A 21,422-nucleotide genomic window follows, 5' to 3' on the forward strand; every position below is an offset into this window, starting at 1 on the left:
AGGCTCCAGAAGCCATCACGTGACCCAGATCTAGATGGAACCCTTGGTTCCGAATTAGTCACAGGACCCAAGCAGGGTCTATCAGAGCCCATGAGCATTTGTCCCAGGTCTTTGTTGACAACACTGGGGAGAAAAAAAAAAAAGGAGCTTTTTAGTGGTAGGAAGAGAGCCTGAGGCCTCGAGGGGCCATATTCTGGAGCATCCGGTGGTACCGCCACTGGGAGAGAGTCTGCCTGAGAACTCAGCCAACTCAGAACCAGGTAATGGAGCCAAATTCCTGATTCTGCCATTTGAGCCCTTGGATCCAGCTGTGCTTGGACTTCTTGGTCACATGTCCCACTCGATTCCTTTTTCTCCTCCCCCCACCCCATTAAACCATGTTGAGTTGAGTTTCTTTTCTAGCTAAAAGAATCCAGATGAAAAACTCATCGTAAGCAGACCCACGACCTGAATGGTAGGTAGGGAAGCGGCTGGGAGGATTTGGGGAAGCCCACCACGCACCCAGAGCCTGGCCGAGGCCCCTTCCGCCCACTGGAGAGCTGACAGTCCCCCTTTCCAAACAACACAGCTACATAATGGCACTGATTTTTCTTTCACTTTATCATGTATAAAGCCATATGATGGATCGCAAAGAAACGAAGCAGCTGTACAGGAGCGGGACAGCCTCAGTGTACAATACATTCATATCCAGTAAGTAGCATACATTAGGGTTTATACAAGGTGGCAGAGTTCTAGGCACGATGATAACAAAATAGAAAGTATATTTCCATCTGTATAAATACACAGCCAGAGGTTGGGGAGGATGCTAGGTTATTCTGTTTCTCCTGCCGAGGGCCTGGGAGGCGGGGGGAGGGAGGGGGAAGGAATTTCTTACATCTGTTTTGAAGGACATGTGGGAGAGGAGAGAAGTGGGGCAACAGCACGCGTGCACAGATGGGCTCTCTCGCACGTGTGGACACACAGGAGAGCCTCAAACCCTTGCACACTGATTAGAAACAAAAGTGGCCTAGCCTGCTCCGGTCAGCTCGCCACTGCGAAGAGCCCCGGTGTGGGAAGTGAACAGAGAGGTCCTCCAACCTTTGGGACATCTGAGGACAGAGGAGCGCCACCTGGTGTGGTCCATCCCTGCCATCCATCGCCAGCGCTGAGATTCCCCCCCAACCGGGGCCCTAGAGGCCTCGCCTCCGGATTCCTTTCTCTACTGGGTGCTAGTGAACTTGACATCCATCACCCACCACCTCTGACCCAACTCCCAAATTCCCTAAAGAGACGAGCCAAATACGCACACACATACACCCACACTTGCACACGCGCACGCACACATCCTGTGTTACCACTGGCAGGGGGACTCCAGTCTCAAGATTTCGGGGCCTGGGCCTGGGTGAAGTGTGGCCCCAGGACTGCCCCCAGCCCCTCCAAGGATCCCGAGGATGGGAGATGTTGGGACTGGAGCAGCCCTTAGAAAGGGCACTGACCCACCCCCCCACCCCTGCCCCTTGATCATCCCGATCCTGAAGCTGGGAAAAACCAAAGAAGGGGAGAAGACGCAGGAGACAGGGGTGGTGGATGAACCTCAGTGGGGAGGAGAAAGTGGGGCACAGATGCTGTTTTGGTGACAGATGCATCCACAGCCCCAGCCTCTGCCCGGCCCATCCAGGTGGGACAGAAGAATGCCCAGTTCCTCTCCCTCCCTCCTGAGAGCCTTTACAAAGGCTCCCTCTTATAGTCACTCAGCCACCAGACACCATCCCCATCCTGCCTGTCTCTGATACACCCAGGGATCCCCCAAAACCCTGCCAGGGGAGAGGGACCCTTGTAGTCCTCAAGTATTTGGAGCTGCTACAGGAGAAGCTCCAATGAGCTTCAGGATCAAAGGGCCTTTCCCCAACCTGGGACAATCACCTGTCCCCAGATCACCTGGCTGGACGGCTGAATGAGGGAGCCAGGATACTGTGGGGCCAGGGAGGTCCACTCCCAACGGAGCTTGCTCATCCAGCTCCCCTCCTCCTCATCTCCCCTCCAGGTCACGTCTCCGTCATTCCCATGCCTTCCCCTCCCCTCTGGCTCCAGCCGGGAAGGGCCACATGGACCCTGCTGGTCCTCTCTCCCTGCCGATGTCACTGCCTTCCCTGCAGACACCACACTCAGAGGCCTGGCTGCATGGCAAGAGGCAGGCTGGGCCTGGCGTTGGGGCCTGAGCCTGCCTGAGGTCTGCCTCTCTGCGGCACAAGCCGGCCGGGGCCTCTCTCCTCTCTGGCTCTTTCCTGCCAGCAACTCCCAGGCCCTCTTCCAATCTCCCATCCCCAGCCTGTTTTCAAGACTAGAAGGCACTCTCCTGGCTGACAAACAGATTCAACAATAAACAACAGCCCAAAACATGGGGGAAGGGGAGGGGAGAAAAAAGGGTACACATTTACAAGATAATAACAAAAATGACTAAAAGTGCTTTCTTTTAAAGGAAATCTTTGGCAAGAATATGCTACAGTGTTGTGGTGGTGTGTGTATGTGTGTGAATGTGTGTGTGTGCGCGCGCGCGCGTGTGCGCACGGGCTTAATCCGTGAGACACGGGAGGGTTACAGTGTCTTCCCAAGCAGTGTCTGAGCCCCAGGTGAGGCCATGCTGGGGCCTGGGGTACCCATCCCCAACATTCCTCTGGACAGGCCAAGCTCTAGGAAATTGATCCTTCCTGGGGTCACACACAGCTCAGGCCTGAGTGCGGCGGGATGGCCGTGCGGGGAGGGTGGCTGCTGGTGGGCGGTGGGAAAGTAATGCGAAGACTGACCCCAGACGCCCGAAGGGTCCGAGGCTCCGCCTGGCCGTCCAGACCAGGAGGAGAGAGTCCCCGGGCTGTCCAGTGGGAGATGAAGATATTTACAAAGAAAGTGGGAGGGAACATCCTTTTTCTGTCTGGGGAGAGCTGGGGTTAGACGGGGCATGAGAGAGGGGAGATCAGGGTACATGGCTTGAAGGCCTCAGAAGGAAGAGCACTTGGGAGGACCTGGTTCACTGAGAACGTGGTTTCAGCCTTTGGGAAGTGGCGGCGGGGGGGAATGCAGCTGGTCCCTGCCTTTCTCAGATGCTCTCCTTTCCAACTCCCTAAAACACAACAACCGCACAGGTAACAGCTTCTCGGAAGAGAAAAAAATGCAAGACGCACATGTCACCCACACCCACCATGCACACCCATGTCGCACCAGCCCCCCCACCCCCGCCCGGCTCCCACACACCCGCTTGGGCCCCATGGGGCAGCGGGCAGCTCCCCTCTCATCTCTGCATCTCTGGGCACCGACAGCCAGGCCCGAGCCTGCCAAAAATAAGGGATGTGGAGGGGCTCAAACACGTGCACCCCCTCCCCTCCCCGCTGAGCCTCAGACAGAGTCTAGGGAAGGCCAAGGCCAGAGCAAGGAGACCCCTGATTGCTCCAAGGATAAAGGCTTCGCTTATGCATAGAGAGAAGGATGGGGGTTGGTTTCCACCAGGGAGGCAATAAAACAATATGGGGAAATAATAAATACTTCCTGTCAATTTACCTAGTCTTTTTTTTTTAACCTTTTCTTATATTTTATTAGCTTACAGATTCTGTCAGTATGTCTCACATATATATATTATATATATTTATATATCAGTACAATGCCTCTCTCTAGGGAACCCAGAGGCTTAAGAAGCTACTGAAGGATGGAGTCCTGGTGGCTTTTTCCATCCAGCTTAGAGACCTCGGGTGAGGCTCTGGGGCTTCCCAATTGCTCAGCTGGACTCTTGACCCTTTGGCCTAAATATATGCCTTCTGCTCAACACCAGCTGGGCCTGGGAAGGAAATTGAGACAGAAGGGGGAGGGAGCAAGACTTTGGTATGGTAGGCAGGCCACATGGGGTACAGGTGGCAGCCCCCACCCCACCCCGAGCTCGGCCCAGCTCCCCTGGGCAGAAGCCCTGTAAAAGTCAGACCTCCAAACCCTTGCAGAAGGAGCACAAGAACTGTGGGTGTCTCCCTGGGCCTCACCAAGCAGGGCTTCTGGAAGCAGGTTCCCAGGATGAGCCCTAACACAAGAACCCCGCGGGACAGGACAGGACAGGACAGGGCAGAGCAGGAAGGCTCGATCCCCAGCACCCAAAAAGGCGTCATGTACATAAGCAGGTCTGAGGAAGGCTGATCTGGGCACAAAACCCAAGAAGGGGCTGAGGGCTGGGAGCTGGTAGGAGCCACCTGCTTGCCCGAGGCTGGGCCACTTGCCTTGGGGAAGGTGCCCAGTGCTCAAAAACAACCCTTCCTGAGGGATCTCTCCCCCAAAGCTATGGACAAGTGTCCTCATCCCCTCCAACCAATGCTCCTGCCTCCTGGTGGAAGCAGGTCAGGGGTCACGCTGCAGCATGACAGCCCCACGCCCGCTGGGGTCTCCATTGAGGAAAAGGGGGTGGCGGCACCCGAAGCTGTTAAAGCAGGTGCCGGGACCAAGAGACAGTCCGTTACCCATAATCCTGGGTGCTGCTGGGGCACAGGGCTTATCCCCCCTCCCTGCTGCCCTGTCACCCCCAACCCTAACTTCTTTGGACAAGTGTGCACAAGTGCAAACACAGGGGACACAGACAAGTTTACCTGTTTTCTAATTCCAGCTGAGAGGCCAAGAGAAGTCAGTGGGTAAGGAGATAGGTGTGGCCATATATACACACCACACCCACACCCACAAAGTGTGCATCAGCGGCAGAGCAAAGGGGCAGAGCAAAGGGGCCTTAGGTGCCTCGAGTGTGAGATACTTTCAAAAGCAAAAGGTTCCGCTACTGGATGTCCCATGCCGGCTCTTTTGGGTTTGGTGATCTACCCCAGAGGTGGCCAGAAAGAGGTTCTCTTGATGGGATTTCTCCTTGCCAGGAAGTTGGGTTAGGGAGAAGGAGCTTCTCTGTCCCCTCCGCAAATGTGGCTCTCCCAGGGGGGTTGCTTCTGTGTCCCTCGAGGAGCTCCATCCTCTTGGAGGGGGGGAGGGAGAGGTAGGTGGACCTGGTTAGATCTGGAGGCTCTGGGGGTTTCGCAGTGTCCATCTCCCTGGGGAATCTGAATTATTCTCCTCCATTTTTTCCTTCCTTCCTCTCTCTCTCCCCCCCTCCCCGTTCAATTCACTTCCCTCTCCCATGTTACACTTTCTTCTCTCCTTCTCCAAAATTGGCCCAAAGTCCTCCTTCTGGATTTGAGGATGGTCGGGATTCATGGGTCCCCTCCCCCACAGGCCCCCACCCCATTGCCCTGGCCCCGGGCAAGGGGTGGGGGTTCATCTCTTCTGGCCGGCACTCAGCATGACCTTGGAGACAAAGTTGACGATGGCAGAGGCCGGCTGGTTGGGGTCAAGCTCAGCGAAGAGGTGGCAGGCGTTGTCCGTGGTGCTGCCCTGCTTCCGGGCCACGAAGCCGAAGAGCCTGCAAGGGCAGAAGAGGGGTGGCAGGTGTGAGGAGGGGGTGGGAGGGACCCCAGGTGAGCAAGCTCATCTTTGAGCCCATGCTCTCCCCCATCTTCGCCACCATCCTGAGCTCGGGGCATCAAGGGACAATCCTCGCTCCTCCATGGACAAGAAAACCAGTGCCTGGCGATGCCACGTCACTTGTTCAGAGTCAGCAGAAATTGCCCTTTGGGGGGACAGGGGGAGGAGGTGCTGGAGGCCAATGACAAGACTGGACAGTGAGAGGTGGGGATAAGACCAAAAATAAAATGGAACATTCCCAGACCAGCGTCTCCTGGTTGGACCAGGCCCCACCCCACCCTACTGTTCTTACCCACAGCACATAAACACATGAATAAAATGCCACCTGCCTGTCAAACAGCTTGGCCTCCTCGGACACCACAGAGGGTCAGGCAGACCAAAGGACAGGGGGCCACCCTCCCCTGACACACACACACACACACATACACACATTTCTTCTGGGCTCAAGAGAGGGAGGGGAATGGGGACCCCACACCTGTTCCCCCCACCCCCACTCCCCACCCCAGGACGGCGGTGACCGAGCAGGCTCTGTGTGCAAAACAGAGTTAAAAATATGAGCACAGAGAACAGAATGTGAGCTCAGGTCCCCTCCCAGCTGGCACGTTGCTAATTAGAGCGGGATGGGGAAAGCGGGACAGCTGGAGATTCCGATGGAAACCCCTCTCCCAGGACTGGACCACAACAGCTAAAATTAGCAAAGTTGGGTCTGGCTCACCACTACGTGGGTGCACACGTGTACACACACACACACACACACACTGGGCTTCCTACAGCTTTGCTCTCCCCACCTGCATCTCAGAGGCCTGGGGTTACAGTCTGCCCAAGTGGCAGGGACCACCCCCAGAACCCCCTATCCAGGCTCCTCGGTGCAGTGGAGGGAGACCGTGGCTCTGAACTGCCAGCACGACAGCGAGCCAACTCTGGTTCTGCCAGGACGGAGGGCCAGCCAACCTCTCAGGCCCAAACACCGTCCCACTGCCGCCTGCCCTCCCTTGATGTTTGTATTTCAGTTCTGTGGGTCCCAGGACCAACTCAACTGCAGCCCAAGTCCCTCCACTGCTTGGGGTGTGGATGTGGGCGTGGACCCTCAGCATCCAAGGGCAGAAAGGAGCACCCACAAGCACCCGAGAGCAGGCACCTCCTTAAACTGGGGCCCTGGGGCATCTCGCTGGCCCCACCCTGGTCCAGCCCTGAGCTCTCCTGGGCCTCTTCCAGGGCAAGTCCTGAAGCTGCTCCGGGATAAGAGGGGTTCCCATGCCTGGGACCAGCCTGCTTTTGTCCCCAAGCACCTCCCCCTTGCAGGGCCCAGAAGTGAGTAAGGATGAACTCCTTCAAACACAGCTGGTGACAGGGACTCCGAGACCCTGATGACCCTGCGAGCCCAGGAGGAGGCTGAGGCAGGAGAGAGGGAAGCTTTGAAACGACTGGACACGGGGGCTTCCTTTCAGCTGGGCCACTAACTCTTTGTGTGACCTCGGGCCAGGCCGGGTCTCCTGCATTCCTCCCACAGAGGCAGCGTTCACCGTGCTGATCCTGGGCAGTTCCACTGGTCTGGACCACGGTGGCCTCACTGGGCCTCCTCCTGGCTCTCCTCCTCCCTGCCTCCATCCTTTCCTTTCTTCATTGCATCTTATTTTTCTTTTTAGAGCCGCACCCACAGCTTATGGGGAAGTTCCCAGGCTAGGGGAGCTGCAGCTGCCGGCCTACACCACAGCTTGTGGCAACGCCAGATCCTCAACCCACGGAGCGAGGCCAGGGATCAAACCCGCATCCTCATGGATACTAGTCAGGGTCTTAACCCACTGAGCCACCACAGGAACGCCTCTTCATTAAATATTTATCAGCCCCTCCCACACAGCAGACACAGTCCTGCCCTCGGGGAGCTTGCAGTCGGGTTGGCCCCACGGCCCTATCCCCATGAAAACAAAATCAGCTGTCCCCTACCCCCACTCCCATTTTACCTATCACTTAAGACCTTTTTAAAATTGATTTATTTTTGCTTTTTTAGGGCCACACCTATGGCATATCGAGGTTCCCAGGCTAGGGGTCGAATCAGAGCTACAGCCGCTAGTCTACACCACAGCCACAGCAACGTGGGATCCAAGTTGCATCTTCGACCTACACCACAACTCATGGCAACGCCGGATCCTTAAGCCACCAAGCGAGGCCAGGGATCAAACCCGCACCCTCGTGGATACTAGTCAGGTTTGTTACCACTGAGCCATGGGAACTCCTAAGCCTATTTTTAAATATAGGTTCTTTCCCAAACCTTCCCAAATCTCTCCCTGCCTGGGGGCGCAGTGCTTGGGGACACCACAGACAGGAGCTGCACCCTCCTGACATGTCTCATTCAGCGGTGATTTTAGCATGTTTTAAACAGTGCATGTTTTCTTTTTCTAAAGCCAATTTTACATGAAGCAGAGATATAGAAAGGTGACAGCACTACCAATGGCTACAAACGTGTCAATTCAGCGGCAGGACATTTACCTATGATAAAGTCAATCAGTGAGAAAAAATGAGGCTGTCTGCATGGGTCCATTAACATAAAACGTGGAATTATAGGCCCTAGGGACAGTCTTATGCCAGCTTCAGTACCCAGATTATTCCTATACTTTGTTTGGGTTTTCCTGAGAAAACCCTGGTTCATCCTGATAAATGACTACAAATCTTGCAGGGTTTTTCCTCCTTTTATAATGGCTCAGTGGCAACCTGAGGACCCAAGGGTTCCTCGGAACATGGTTTGAAAACCACTGCAGCATGTTAGTCCTGTTTCACCCACTGTGTCAACATCAGGCCTTCGGGGGGCAGAGTCAGCCTCCTGGTTGGTCTCAAGCCTCCCAGGGCTGAGTCCCCTGAGAGGCACTTGCAAAGTGCTGAATGGGATTGAGACCGCCCCGGCTCCCCAGTTCTGAAGAGGAGGCCTGGCCCAGCCACGTCATGCGCAGAAGCCCACAGAGTGAGCAAGAACAGGAGGCAAGGAAGCCAGGCCGGGGACAAACAGATCATTTAAACCACCCCTGCCCCACTGCTGTCACCTCCAATAAGCCTCCTGGCTTTCTGTTCCCTTCCTCAGACCCCTGCCAGTCTGGTCCTGGGCCAGGGATGGGGACAAGACTGGAGGCTGGGCCTTCAGCCTCCACGTTGGAGAAGGCCAAAGACCTGGCTGCCTGCTCAGGTTTTTCTCCAAAGCTGTCCTTTGCCTGCCTCCTGGTCCCAGACTCCAACCTGCTCCTGCACCCACCTCCCCCCACAGCCACCCCCTCCCCACCCCAGCCAAGGAGCACCTAGAGCAGTCAGCGGGGCGGGGGAGGGGCACACTCACTTAGCAGGGGCTCCTCCCTCCGTCTTCATCCACCTGTGGAGAGAATAGGGCACAGTCTAAGCCATCACTTCTCCCTCAGAGCCCAGCCCTGGGCACAGCCAGGCCCCCAGGGGAGGCAGGGCCCCTGTGCCAGGGCAGAGAAGCAGATTCAGGGTCAGAGTCATGCAGCAGTGAGGGCAGAAGCTGGTATCTGAGTCCCTGGAAGGGGCTTCAAATTGGTGGTGGAAAAACTCAAAAAAAATGCCAACACAGCTACTCACAGCCCCACAGACACAGACAGATCTTCAAAATGAACTAAGAATGGACATACACACAGGTGCATATGTGTGCGCGCGTGCACACACACACACACACGTGTGCACACACGCATACACAGAGTTCCATGTTGGAGAGGTGATGGGGAGGGCAGGTGTCTGCAAGAGACTTACTTTCTGTCCTGTGGATCCAGGTCGCAGAAGGTGACAGTGTTGAGGGGATAGTGTCGTCGGAAGAAGAGCCTGTGACACACAGACATCAGACAAGCAGAGTGAGCACTGAAGTGACGGCTCTTCCCCACCCTCCACCTGCAGGTCAGGCCACCGTCTGTGGCTGTCATAGGTCAACACAGCCTCTCCCTTATGAGCACGATGGCCTGGGCTGTTCCCACTGGGGACATAAAGCAATGCATAGGGACAGAGAGATGGGTCATAGAAATAGGTCCCAAATGAGGAAGAAACCGGCATTGAAGAATGAGAATGGGTGGACTCTGGAGGAGGAAAGGGGCCGAGGAAAGAGAGTGAGAGGAATGGCTGTGCTCTGGAAAGCACGTGCTTTTATCAGCTTCATTTACAGCTGCATAGCCAACGGGGGCATATTTGTAGAAGGAAGGAAGGATAGATGGATGGATGGATGAGTGGCTGGCTGGCTGGCTGGATGAGTGGGTGGATGGATGGATGGATGGGTGAGACACAAATGAGTGATGGGCTACATGGGTAGAGGAGGATATAGGAATGGATGGATCAATTGGTGAAAGCAGGTGGATGGATAGATGGGTGGGTGGATGGATAGATGGGTGGGTGTATGAGTGGATGGGTGGGTGGATAAGTGGCTTGATGGGTGGATAGATAGGAGGAGGCATAAATGAGTGAAAGGAGAAATGGGTGGGGAGGATAAATGGGGGATGAATGGATGCAGAAATGAATGGATCAGCTGATGGGTGGGTGAGCATGTAGATGGGTGGATGGATAGAGAGAGGGGCACAAGGAACGAGTCAACTGGTGAGTGGGTGGGTACATGGCTGGATAGATGGGTCACGGGGGTGGGGCAAAGGGAAGCCCAACCCAGGGAAGCAAGCGGAAGAGTCTTACTTTCTCTGGTTGTCAGTCAGTGTAATTCCCTGGGCAGACACTTTGAAGTGAACGATGGTGGCAGCTGGCGTGGGGTCAGCAGCCAGTGTCTCAGAAGTGGCTTTGGAGATGGCCTGTGGCCCAGTGAGTGACTCCATGTCCACAGAGTTGAGGAAGAGCACATTGCAGGCTGGAAGAAACCGACACAAAGAGGAGTTCTGGGGGCTGAAGAGGGTGGCGACCAAGCCCAGGTCCTCTCTCCAGGGAGAAGGTAGCAGGTGAGTTTCAGGCCGGCTTTGGGCCAAGGCGTCTACACACAGAAATGTGGTCTGCCCAGACATATCTGGGTGCGGGAGGGACGGACATCCAACCTGCACCTGCAGGAGGGGACAGGGGGCAGGGGACGAAAGGCCTGGACAGGGATAGCCACTCACCTGCCCCTTGCTTCAGCAGGTCGCTGGTCGAGTTGGCAGGGCCCGAGCTATCTTTCGATTCATCTGTAGGGTCTGAGACAAAAATTTAACTCAGCTGGTAACTAAAAACTCTAGAGCTGGAAAGAAGCACAACATTGGCTGGGCCTCCCGCTTGCTCTGCAAATATTTCTTGCAATGGATACTGCTTCTCATAACAAGCCTTGGCAGTCGGCACGTGGGTCTAGTTTGCATGTCCAGTGATTGAGCATTGGGCACATTAGCTGGGAGCTCTGGAGTCCAACAGAGCGGGGTACAGTCACTCGCCCTGAAACTTGCCAAGTATCTATAAAATAGAGGTGATGGTAACAGTACCCTCTTCGCTGGGTTCCTGAGATGTTGCATGTACAGTGTTAGCTCAGTGGTTGGCATCAAGCAAGCCCTCGAGGGGCAACTGATGTGGATGTTTTCACTGACATGTCTTCATGCAGATCAATAAATGCCTCAACCCATGAGACCTTCATGCAGCACAACTGCAATTTCCACATTAATAAGAATTGAGTATTGCTCGCACCCGCATTTCTGGGGTGCAGGGCTTGTTAAAACACAGACTGCTGGGCCCCACCCCAGAGTTTCTGATTAGATGAGGCTTGAGAATATTAGCTTTTTAACAAGTTCCCAGGGGTGTTGATGCTGCTGGTCTGAGGACCACACTTTGAAAACCACTGATTATATGACGTAAATATCAAGCAGTTTCATAATTGTCGAATGACTCTGATAAATTCCTTAGAAATATAATTTAATTTGTGTCTAAATCATGTGGTTAATAGCGCTATTTAAATAGTATTTGAGCTTTTAAGCTAATAATGGTGGTCAATAGCATTAATAATTCAATGAATTGAACTGGATACATAGAAACCGTCAAATAATATTGGAGGTTTTATGTGTGAACAGAATCCCAGGAGCACCAAGACAGACTGAAAGTAAATCCCAGACACACTTCTGAATATCCTATTATTTTTTTAAGTTCTATTTATTTATTGCACTTTTCTTCTGTCTTTTTTTTTTTTTTTTTTGCCACCCCGGGGCATATGGAGTTCCTGGGCTAGGGGTCAGATCTGAGCCACAGTTGTAACCTACATGCAGCTGCAACAACACTGGATCCTTTGACCCACTGTGCCCCGGCCAGGGATGAAACCCTCATCCTGGTGCTGCACAGACGCTGCCAATCCCATTGTGCCATGGTGGGAACTCCCCTGAACACACTCTCATTGAACAGAAAGCATGGGGAAAAGGGATATCCCAGTTCCCAGTTCCTAGACCTCAAGTTCAGGGCCAGGCACACTCCCCTCCCCCATGCGAGCCCTGTGTACCCGGCGCTACATCATGGAAGCCTGTGCTATTGAAGAGTCTGGGGTGTCTATCGGCCGCCCTCCGAGGCTGCGCCACCTCTCTGAGAGAAACTAAATTCTCCTTCGCCAGCCCCAGTGTCTCACTCAAAGCCTCGCCCTATGTGTCCCAAGGCTCTTGGGCTCCATCCGTACTTCCTACAAGCGAGAGAGGGCTTGCTCTTCCCATCAGCTCCTCGGCCCCTTGGTCAGGGAACACTCTCTCAGCCAGGCACACTAGAAACTCCAGGGATGTCTTAGGCTTCCTGTTTTCCTTCCCTGCTCTTCCTCTAGGAGTTCCTGGCATGTGCTCTCTCCTCTCCTCTCAGACCACCCTCCCACACCTGGACGCCCGGTGACCTACACCTGTCTTCCCCTCCCCCTGTTCACTGATGCCCATCTCATCCTCAGGACAGGGTCCTCCCCGTGGCTTCCAATGCCTCCCTCGGGGGGAGGCTTAATTCTGAGGATTCGAGGATGCATTCTTAAAGCCTCCAGAGAATTTTCCAGAACAATCTGGAAAGTCAATTATGTGTGTTTCTGAAATGAAGCTTTTAAATGAACTTTCCCCTTCTTTTTTATTGGAAAAAATTAAGAGGAAAGTGGTTTTGAGTTTTCCCAGATTAGCAAAATGACCCTTTTCCTGCAACCCTGGCCCGTGTTCTGGTGCAGCTGGCTGGGCTGAGGCGTGATGGAGGCCCACACAAGGGAGCGCTTGGAGGGCAAGGAGTCTCAGGTTCCTACCTCGGTTTGGAATGACCAGCTTACAGGGCAGAGCCAAGGGGATGATGGAGTGCTGGTAAACCAGGGCGGACAGGGATCCTGCAGGGAGAGAGGCAGGTCTTGTTAGCAAGATCCAAGGGAGAAGATCCTGAAGGCTCCCTCTAGCCTCGGGTTTCTTCACACCTTTCCTTTAGGGACAGTGCCTCCCAGCTTCTCTCCTAAGTCCCCTAGCAGCCGGGACCCCTCTCAGCAAACTGCAGCAGACGTGTCAAAGGACAGGGTGCAGGGGGCGGGAGGGTCAAATCCCCACTCGGTCACTTATCAGCTGTGTGTCCTTGTGTAAGTCTGACCCCTATGAACCTCAGTCTCCTCATGCGTAAAATGGGACGATGCCACCCACCATGCAGGACTGTCGGGAGCCTGGAAGTGATAGAAGGCACCGACCAGGACTTTCCCCCAGCAGGTGGTGCATACAGGCAGTAGCTGTTGTAGCTGTTATTCCAGTGATGATGATAACACGTCTCCCCCAGGGGAGGACAAATGCCAAAAGAAACGTGGCTGAGTGAAGGAGCCACCGTACGGAGGAAGGGAGTCACTGTGCAGTTGTCTGCTGCGTCTGTGACAAGGGGGATGGGCAGAAGCCGAGGTGGGGAACCCGGGACAGACCTGAGACCGAGACCATGGGGACAGAGGCGGGGATGGCTCACCGAAGTTTGGCTCGTTGGGACAGCCCTTGAGCTTGACTCCTCTGGGGCCCGTCTCTATCAGGAAATGCCTCACGAGCTCATGGGTCATGTCCCCTGGGATGAAGAGGAAGAAATGCGGGCAAGTCACTCCTCATGGAGTCCACCCCCCTCCCTCACCCAATACCACTTCCTAACTCCTCCATTGTGCAGGGCTTCGATGGAGAGAGAGTCACACCGATAGCATGGCCAGAGCCACAGTCACAGCAACAACGTGGCCAGAGCCATGGCCAGAGAGACCACCCCTGCTAGCCCACCCCTCAAGGAAACTCACTCACAAGTTCCCAATCATCCTGTTTCCCTGTCTCTGACCCCAGTCATCACCAAGCCTAAGACCCGCCCTTCTGAAGAGTCCGCTCAGTAGGGACCAACTCCCGTGAGAATTAGAGACCTGTCCAGCACCCCAGCCCCTGTCCCGGGTGTGTCCAGCAGCTCAGGGCCTAAAGAGACTCTAGGGACCGCCCAGTCCTGAGGCCCTGCTGGAGCAGCCAGTGTTACCTTTTTTATTCTGCTGCATGATAGTCGGAGGGGGCGAAGACACCTTCATGGCTAGCCCATAGGCTCCTCGGAAGGAGTGACTGTCACGGATGATGAAAGCCCCTGGCTCCTGGTCCTTGAGAAGGGCGATGGCTGAATCGGGGTGGGGGGAGGGGTGGAGTGGAGAGAAGAGGACATGAGACATTGAGGCACTGGCTTCGCTAAAGCTCATCAGACCCCAAACCTCATTCTTTCCCAGGTGAGACGAGATTCCTTCAAGTTAAAACGTAAACACTCTCCCGCACTAGAGTCAGCAAAGTTTTTCTGCCAAGAGCCAGAAAGTGAATGCTGCAGGCTTTGCAGGCCATGCAGCATCAGCTGCAACTACTCATCACTGCCATCACAGCACCAAAGCAGCCCAGACAGTGCATAAAGGAATAGATATGGTTGTTCTGATAAAACCGTATTTACCAAAACAGGCAGCAGCGCAGACCTGCCTCGGCCAGGAGTTCCCCCGCCCTACATCCACATGGGACTTTCCTTAGGGGCTGGGGCCTCTCGTCTCCACCCCGACACATCCCAACTTTGCTTTTTTTCTGAAAAAGGTGCAAAAGTCTCCCACATCATGCAGATAGAAAGCTAAGGTTTCACACTGTCTTGGCCAGCCTTTTACTTTGTCCTAGAAAACCAAGACTTTGATGCTTTTAAGGAAAGGGCTACAACCAACCACTGCCTATACTCTTCCGGTAAAAGTAAGGTATCTCTTATTGCCTAACCTTGGTCCCAGCCCCTCTGTGACCACCACCTCCTGCCAAGAAGAGTGAGTCTGCTTGCGTCCCTTGCCCTGGGAAGCCCTGGTGGACAGTTGCCAGCTGCGAGCTCAGATGGACCCAGGCCCTTCAGCACCACCCAGCACTCACCCTGCTCCCTGGAGATCTCGGGCTTGTACCAATACTTGGAAGTGTCCTGGACAAACTTCACCTTCGCCCGTGTCTCAGGGCTGTTGTCTGCAGGAGGAGGAGAGGAAAGGAAAGGGTTATGGTTGAATTGTCCTCCAAAAGGGTCCGTTGAGGTTCAAGCCCCGGTTCCTGTGAACAGAAACTTATTTGGATGTAGAGTCTTTGCAGATGTAACCAAGTTAAGATGCAGTCATGCTGGATTAGAGCAGATCCCAATCCGACTGGTGTTCTTACAGGAAGAGGGAAAGGGACAGGGAGACGCACAGGAACAGAAGCATGTGAAGGTGGAAGCAGGGACTGGGAGATGCAGCTACAAGCAAAGGGACCCCAAGACTGCCAGCGACCACACGAAGCTAAGGAAAAGGCTGCAAAAGATTCTCCCCTGGAGGCTCCAGAAGGAACCAGTCCTGCTAACACCTTGATTTTGAACTTCCAGCTTCAGCTACTATGAGAGAATAAGTTCCTGCTGTCTCAGGCCACCAAGTGTGTGGTACTGTGTTACGGCTGACCTAGGAAATGAACACACAAGTCTGCTCACACACCATCGGAGCACTGCTGGAATCGGTCTCAAGCGGCTTTCTCATCCTCTCCTTGTCTTCTGACAACTGTGGTGAGATAGTGTCAAGCCTTCGTGAGAAGAGTCTGAACAGTGTTCTCACCAAACCAGTGAGAGCCCTACTCCACCCTGCCTCCCCCTTCCTCTAGCAGAGGAAGAGGAAACCTTTGAGCATCCTTCTCTACTGCATCAGTGGCCCCAGCAACAGTCATCCACTATAATCGTCCCTGTAATCACTACTTTCCTTAAACCTCACAAATGCTGATAGGTAATCAAACCCCAAAATCTCATTGCAGTCTTTCTAGGACCACTTCTGTTGTCAACTGTCATAGATCAAGTTCAACAGGAAAAAGATTATGAAGCCCTAAGATTTGCCTGCAGGGTGTTTACTGAGGAGTGTACTTGGGAAGCACACCTGTGAAGAATGAGGAAAGAAATGAGGCAGAGGAAAGGTGCAACCGTGATGCAGTTACAATAGAAGCTTCTAGAACGGAAAATTTACAGAACTGAGTTGAAGAATTGGGATAAGGGAGCCAGAAGCTTCTCTCCCACTTTCTCCCTCTCTCCATGGGCTTGATTTCCCGGCTTTATCAGGATGACCTTGAAGATGGGGGCAGAAAGATGCATTTCTGTCCCATTCTTCCCACTCCCTCCTCACTCTCCATACAGAAAGCCTGGCTTCTGTAAAAAGATCGCTCTGCCCTGCCTGGGACAGAGAGGGAAAGGGTTGGCCTGGAATTAAGAGGCCACATACCCCACTTCTCTGGCAGAGACCCCTGTCCCCAGGCCCTTTGCAGACGAGGGGTGCTTTCACAGAACGTTAGGTTCTGGAGTTCGGACGCATCTTATCCCACCACTTCAGTTTACAGGTGAGGAATGTGGGGTTCAGAGAGGGCGAGCGACTTGCCCAAGCCACACAGATGGTCCTCAGAAAAGTTTGTTGGAAGACCTTCCAGGTAAGAAGGCACAGCAGCCAGTGCAGTACCAGTGACGCCGTATCTTCCTGGCTGAGTACTAAGACTTATGGTCCTCATTGTCTAACTTCTTCCTTCATCTTTTGGCACAAAAGAAAAGAAAAGGAAGGATGGAGAAGAGGTAACAAGATATATTCCAAATCTGCACATTTTCGCTCCCTTCTGCAGAGAGGCTGGAGCAGAGGAGCCTGGGCTCATGATGCTATAAATTTCAGGGCACAGACCAGGGAGCTGGTTAGGCTGTGAGTCCAGCGCTTAGTCAATTTCAACTTATTTACACTCTGCTAGGCATCTGGGATCTGTCTCTGGAGGACAGTGAGAGGCTAGGTCAGCTCCTTTTCCCAGCAGCTGTGCACCGAGAAGGGCCTCTGGACAAGGCAGCGGGCCTTCCAACCGTGCAAGCCGCCGCTCTCTGCTCCCAAGCCCCAGGCCCCTCGGCTGCCGGGCCCTGTCTCATGAGCTGTCAGAGGCGGCTGCCGCCCCATGTGCCTTCCTGTGTTGACTCCCATGGCTATTTTAAGCAGGGAAGATGGTGGGAAACAGGAAATGTCCCAACTCCTAGAAGTTTTGCAGCCTCCAAAAACTGCGGCTGGGAACCAGATGTCTCTGGTGGGCAGCAGGAAGCAGGGGCGGGCAGAGTCACCCTAGGTGCCGCTGCATGGCAGGCTCAGGGCAGGACCTGGGAGGGCAGGACACACGGAGGGTCTGGGAGGCGGGGCTGCCTGCAACATTCAGCATCTTCCTCAAGGGCCCCCAGGCTCCAGGGCCACTCCGCACAGAGTAAAGTTCAAGGTCTGGCTGAGAAGCTGCAGATCAGCTGAAGCGTTGACCTTTTTGTTTAGATCACAAGCCCTCTGAATGGAAGCAAAATAGACCCAGTTCTGGTGATGAGTGCAGAATTCAGTGTGCAAACCCAAGTGGGCTTCCGCGAAGCTGGGTTGGGAGAAACTCGAGTCCAGGAAAAATGCCTACCCCTCAGCTTTGTCCCACATCACATCTGGCTGCCAGATCTATTATTAGTGAGGTGGGATCCAAAGGTGGGAACAGTGCTGTAAGTGGGCAAAAGGTATGGGGGTCCAGGCTTGAAGGGCATACATTCAAGTTTACGCTAAACCACGGTAACCCTCAATTTATAGAAATAGGAGAAGACCATTCCAATCATGCCTTAAGAGTTCAAGTTTTAGGGTGATAAGGGTCTGGATGAGAAACCATTCATTAACTGTGGGACCCTGGACAAATGACTGAGCCTCTCCAAGCCTCAGTTTGCTCATGTGTAAAATGGGGGTAATGATACCCAATTTGCCAGGTGGCCGTGAGGGCTGACGAGACAGTCCTTGGCTCAGAGCCTGGCACTCCACAAGTGGTGGTGGCTACAGCGATGGTGATGGCAATTGTAACAGCACCATTGCATCCACATCCTCGTCACCGCCCCCACAGCTGCCATGACCACGGCACATCTACTCTGAGGATGCTCCAACTGCCACTATACAGATAAGGAAACTGAGACCCAGAAATCAGTCTGCCAAGGAAATGTCAGAACAGAGACCCAGACTGGTACCCAATGGGTGGGCTTATCTGCCAACAGGAGAGATGGCACACCTGGCATGGAGCACTTGGAGAAGTCAGGCAGAGTGTGGGAGAAGGAGACGGTGCTGCCCCCGCTGGGACTGGACATGCCACTGGGGACAGGCGAGGAGGACACCTTCCCATTGACGGTGGCGTAGTTGGGGAGGCTGCCTGCTCGGTCTCCCATGGACATCCTCCGCTTCTCTGGCAAGGCTGGCGTGGGGCTCCCTTGTCGGAAGGCTGCTGAATCCGGTGAGGGGGAGGTGGCGGGGCTGCTCAGGCCCGGGTAGTAGGCGGGGGACACAGGGAAGGAGGGTGTGGAAGGAGCCTGGTAGCCCGAGGCGCTGCTCTGCCGGGACAGCGTGGGTCTCCGGTCCTCGGGGGTGGAGTAGCCACCATAGGCCACATGCCGGTCCAAGCTGGGGCTGCCGGGAACCACAGATCCAGACCCCCCCAAGTGACGGCCCAGGCTGGGGCTTCCGGGGCTAGGGATGGCGTTACCATGGAGACTGGAGGCCAGGTTGCTTTGGTGGGCCCCAGGGTGCCGGCCCAGGCTGGGGCTCCCTGGAGTGGTGGCCACATTGCCATGGAGGCTTGACACTTGGTGGGCCCCGGGATGTCGGCCCAGGCTGGGGCTTCCCGGAGTGGTCGCTGCACTGCTCTGGGGGCTAGAGACTGTGTTACCATGGAAACCTGGTCCCGGCGGACCCATCACCTGGCGGTGGCTCAAACTGGGGCTGCTAGGGGCAGCCATGCCAGGGTTCACGGCCCGGCGGCCAAAGCCAGGACTCGGGGGAGTGTTGGTGCCCACTGTCCTGTGCCGGGCCTGAGGACTCCCAGGCACCGCGTGGACACCCGCCACACTGAACTGGGACCGGGACTGGCTTTCTGGGGAGCCAAACTGCTGAAGTGCGTAGTCAGGGCTGTGGTAGCTGCTGCCTGCAGCCGGGATCGGAGAAGAGCTCTGGTAGCTTCTCTGAGCTGAAGGGCTGGGCTGGCCCAAGCTGCCGGCGCGGAAGCCAGAATCCAGCAAAGGCTGGGTGGGTGTCCGAGGGCCTGGGTCGCCGTTCTCCCCTGACGGGAAACTCCCCACTGAAGTGCTAGAAAGAGACGGGGTGGGTCGAGATGTCAGCAGATGGCAGTTAGCAAACCCTCGGCCCTCCCTCCAACCACTCTTAATGATAATTAAAGCTCCCCTCACATGCACAGGAAGGTCAGGGCTTTCATAGGTCACCCTAGGGAACCATCAGAAGACAAAACCGAGGCTCAGAGAGGTTAAGCAATAGGCTCACAACCATGCAGCTCACAAAAGATCAGGATTTCAATGAACCTATCTACAAAACAGAAACAGAGTCACAGACCAAGAGAACAGACCTGTGACTGCTAAGGGGGAGGGGGAGGGAGTGGCATGGACTGGGAGTTTGGGGTTAGTGGATGCAAACTATTACATTTAGAATGGATAAGCAATGAGGTCCCACTATACAGCACAGGGAACTCTATCAATCTCCTGGGATAGACCATGATAGAAGATAATATTTTTTAAAAGAATGTGTATACATAACATGTAAAAAAGAATGTATATATATACACATATATACACACAGAGATACATATCTTTATGACGGAGTCACTTCGCTGTACAGCAGAAATTGGTACCACATTATAAATCAACTATACTTTAATAAACAATAAAATTTAGGGGAGGTCATGAATCTGACTAGCATCCATGAGGACACATGTTGGACCCCTGGCCTTGCTCAGTGGGTTAAGGATCCAGCGTTGCCGTGAGCTGTGGTGTAGGTTGCAGATGCAGCTCAGATCCTGCGTTGCTGTGGCTGTGGTGTAGGCCAGCAGCTTAAGCTCTGATTCGAACCCTAGCCAGGGAACCTCCATATATCGCAGCCGTGGCCCTAAAAAGCAAAAGTAAATAAATAACTTAAAAAAAAATAAGATCAGGATTTCAACTCTGCCGTGTCTGGTTCCAAAGCCCAGGTATCCCCATGCACCACCCTGACTCCTCAACCACAAGTCAGGGCAAGGTCTCTATCAAAACTGAAGGTGGCTCTCCTGTTGTGCCCTCCAGCATCACAGAAACTGAACACTACAGAGAGGGTCAAACTGCCTGAATCCTGATCCTAATGGAAGTATCCCCGCCTTGGGGCAATTTCCCAAGGTCTGCTATCAGCATCTTTAAACACTGAGAGTGCTGTAATTGGGTGCCATTCCTGGGTAGCTCCAAAAAAAAAAAGCCAAGATGCAGATGTCTCACAGGAGATTTCAGGTCATTATAAGGTCTGCTTCCTAGCCATTGGATCTGGCCACTCTGATGGAGCAGACTGCCTTAAGTGGTAATGAGACTCCCATCATTAGGAGCATTTAAGCAGAGGCTGACCAATCTCTTGACCTGAATGCTGTGGAGGAAATTTCCTCCACTGGGAGATTGGATTAGATGAGCTCAGAGGTCGCTTTCAATTCTAAGACCAATATAATTCAGTTCAGAGGGCACTGCGCCTGGGGAATAGCTGCAGTCAAAGCTTCTCCTCTGAAGTTAAGACCAAGTCTGTGCAGCGGTACAGGCAATGGCCTGGGACTCAGGAAACCAAAATTCTGCTTGTTAACATTTTCCCATGTGGAAAGCAAGGGAGATGAGTTAGATCACTCTGATTCCTTCCAGACCCAAACTTCCATCCCTCGATGACATGGCGGGAGAGATGAAGGTTGGCAGGGACCTCGCATAAGCAGCAGCTGCAGGGCGGTAGCAGGCAGGCTCTGCACCAGGGGCCTCTGGCGTGGGGAAGGCCTTACATAAAACAATGGACCAAAGCCTGGAGCTGCAGTCTGGAAGGAGTCTGGAGGCTGGGCCAGGTCGGATAGCTCGGGTCCCCCGGGTGATGTGAGGCGGGTGGGCCAGGCAAGAGGCAGGGGCAGAGAGGTCAGGGGCCAGGCCAGGACAAAGTCTATTGCATCTTAAAAGGGGCCAGAGTGGAGCACCACTTCTGTACAGAACTGCCTGGGTTCTGAGGAGTGGGAGGGGGTGTCAGGCCTAGCAGGGGGCCCTGAGGACACAGAAACAGAGTTGCAGATGATTAATCCTGGAGGAGAAGCTAGCTTCCTGAGTCCTATCGCAGGAGGAATTTGAGTAAGAAACAGTGAAAACTTAAAAAATCAGGACTCCCCGCACATCAGCAATGGTGGCTGGACAGGTGTAGAAAATCTCTTTTCCTTTCCTTTCCAAGAAGAATGGAGCTTCTGCCCAGAGGCAGACCTTCCAAAAAATGGAGCCGTCTAGGGGCCCGGGAGGGAGCCAGGGGGACTGGGGGTGCATGCATGGCCTGAAGTTTCAGAATTCTTCGACTCCAGAAGAAAACTGCCTCTGCTCCCAACCTTACCCACCCTGACCTGGGAGGGGGCCCGCTGCCCTGGGCCAGCGCAGGTACACAGCAAGCTCCGCCCACCCCTGCCTGTGACAGTGTGAAGAGGTGGCTGCATAGCTTCTGGGTCCCAGGGGGG

General features: G+C 54.2%; 1 protein-coding gene across 10 annotated transcripts in view; it reads right to left on the reverse strand.

Moving 5' to 3' along the window:
• Window positions 1-582: 582 nt before the first annotated feature.
• Window positions 583-21,422, reverse strand: part of TNS1 (tensin 1) — a 209,405-nt gene continuing 188,565 nt past the window's right edge. For all 10 annotated transcript variants that reach the window (XM_047773462.1, XM_047773460.1, XM_047773459.1 and 7 more), the window contains 10 exons: window positions 17,946-19,012; window positions 14,778-14,864; window positions 13,879-14,010; window positions 13,345-13,437; window positions 12,659-12,736; window positions 10,551-10,622; window positions 10,138-10,306; window positions 9,220-9,288; window positions 8,792-8,824; window positions 583-5,407 (listed from right to left, as the gene is read on the reverse strand). In XM_047773462.1, the coding sequence (XP_047629418.1) occupies window positions 5,263-5,407; window positions 8,792-8,824; window positions 9,220-9,288; window positions 10,138-10,306; window positions 10,551-10,622; window positions 12,659-12,736; window positions 13,345-13,437; window positions 13,879-14,010; window positions 14,778-14,864; window positions 17,946-19,012 (1,945 nt within the window). In that variant the 3' untranslated portion in view covers window positions 583-5,262. The remainder of the gene's footprint in view (window positions 5,408-8,791; window positions 8,825-9,219; window positions 9,289-10,137; window positions 10,307-10,550; window positions 10,623-12,658; window positions 12,737-13,344; window positions 13,438-13,878; window positions 14,011-14,777; window positions 14,865-17,945; window positions 19,013-21,422) is intronic.

This window comes from Phacochoerus africanus, chromosome 3 (genome assembly GCF_016906955.1).
Source record: "Phacochoerus africanus isolate WHEZ1 chromosome 3, ROS_Pafr_v1, whole genome shotgun sequence".
In the NCBI taxonomy this organism is placed as follows: Eukaryota; Metazoa; Chordata; class Mammalia; order Artiodactyla; family Suidae; genus Phacochoerus; species Phacochoerus africanus.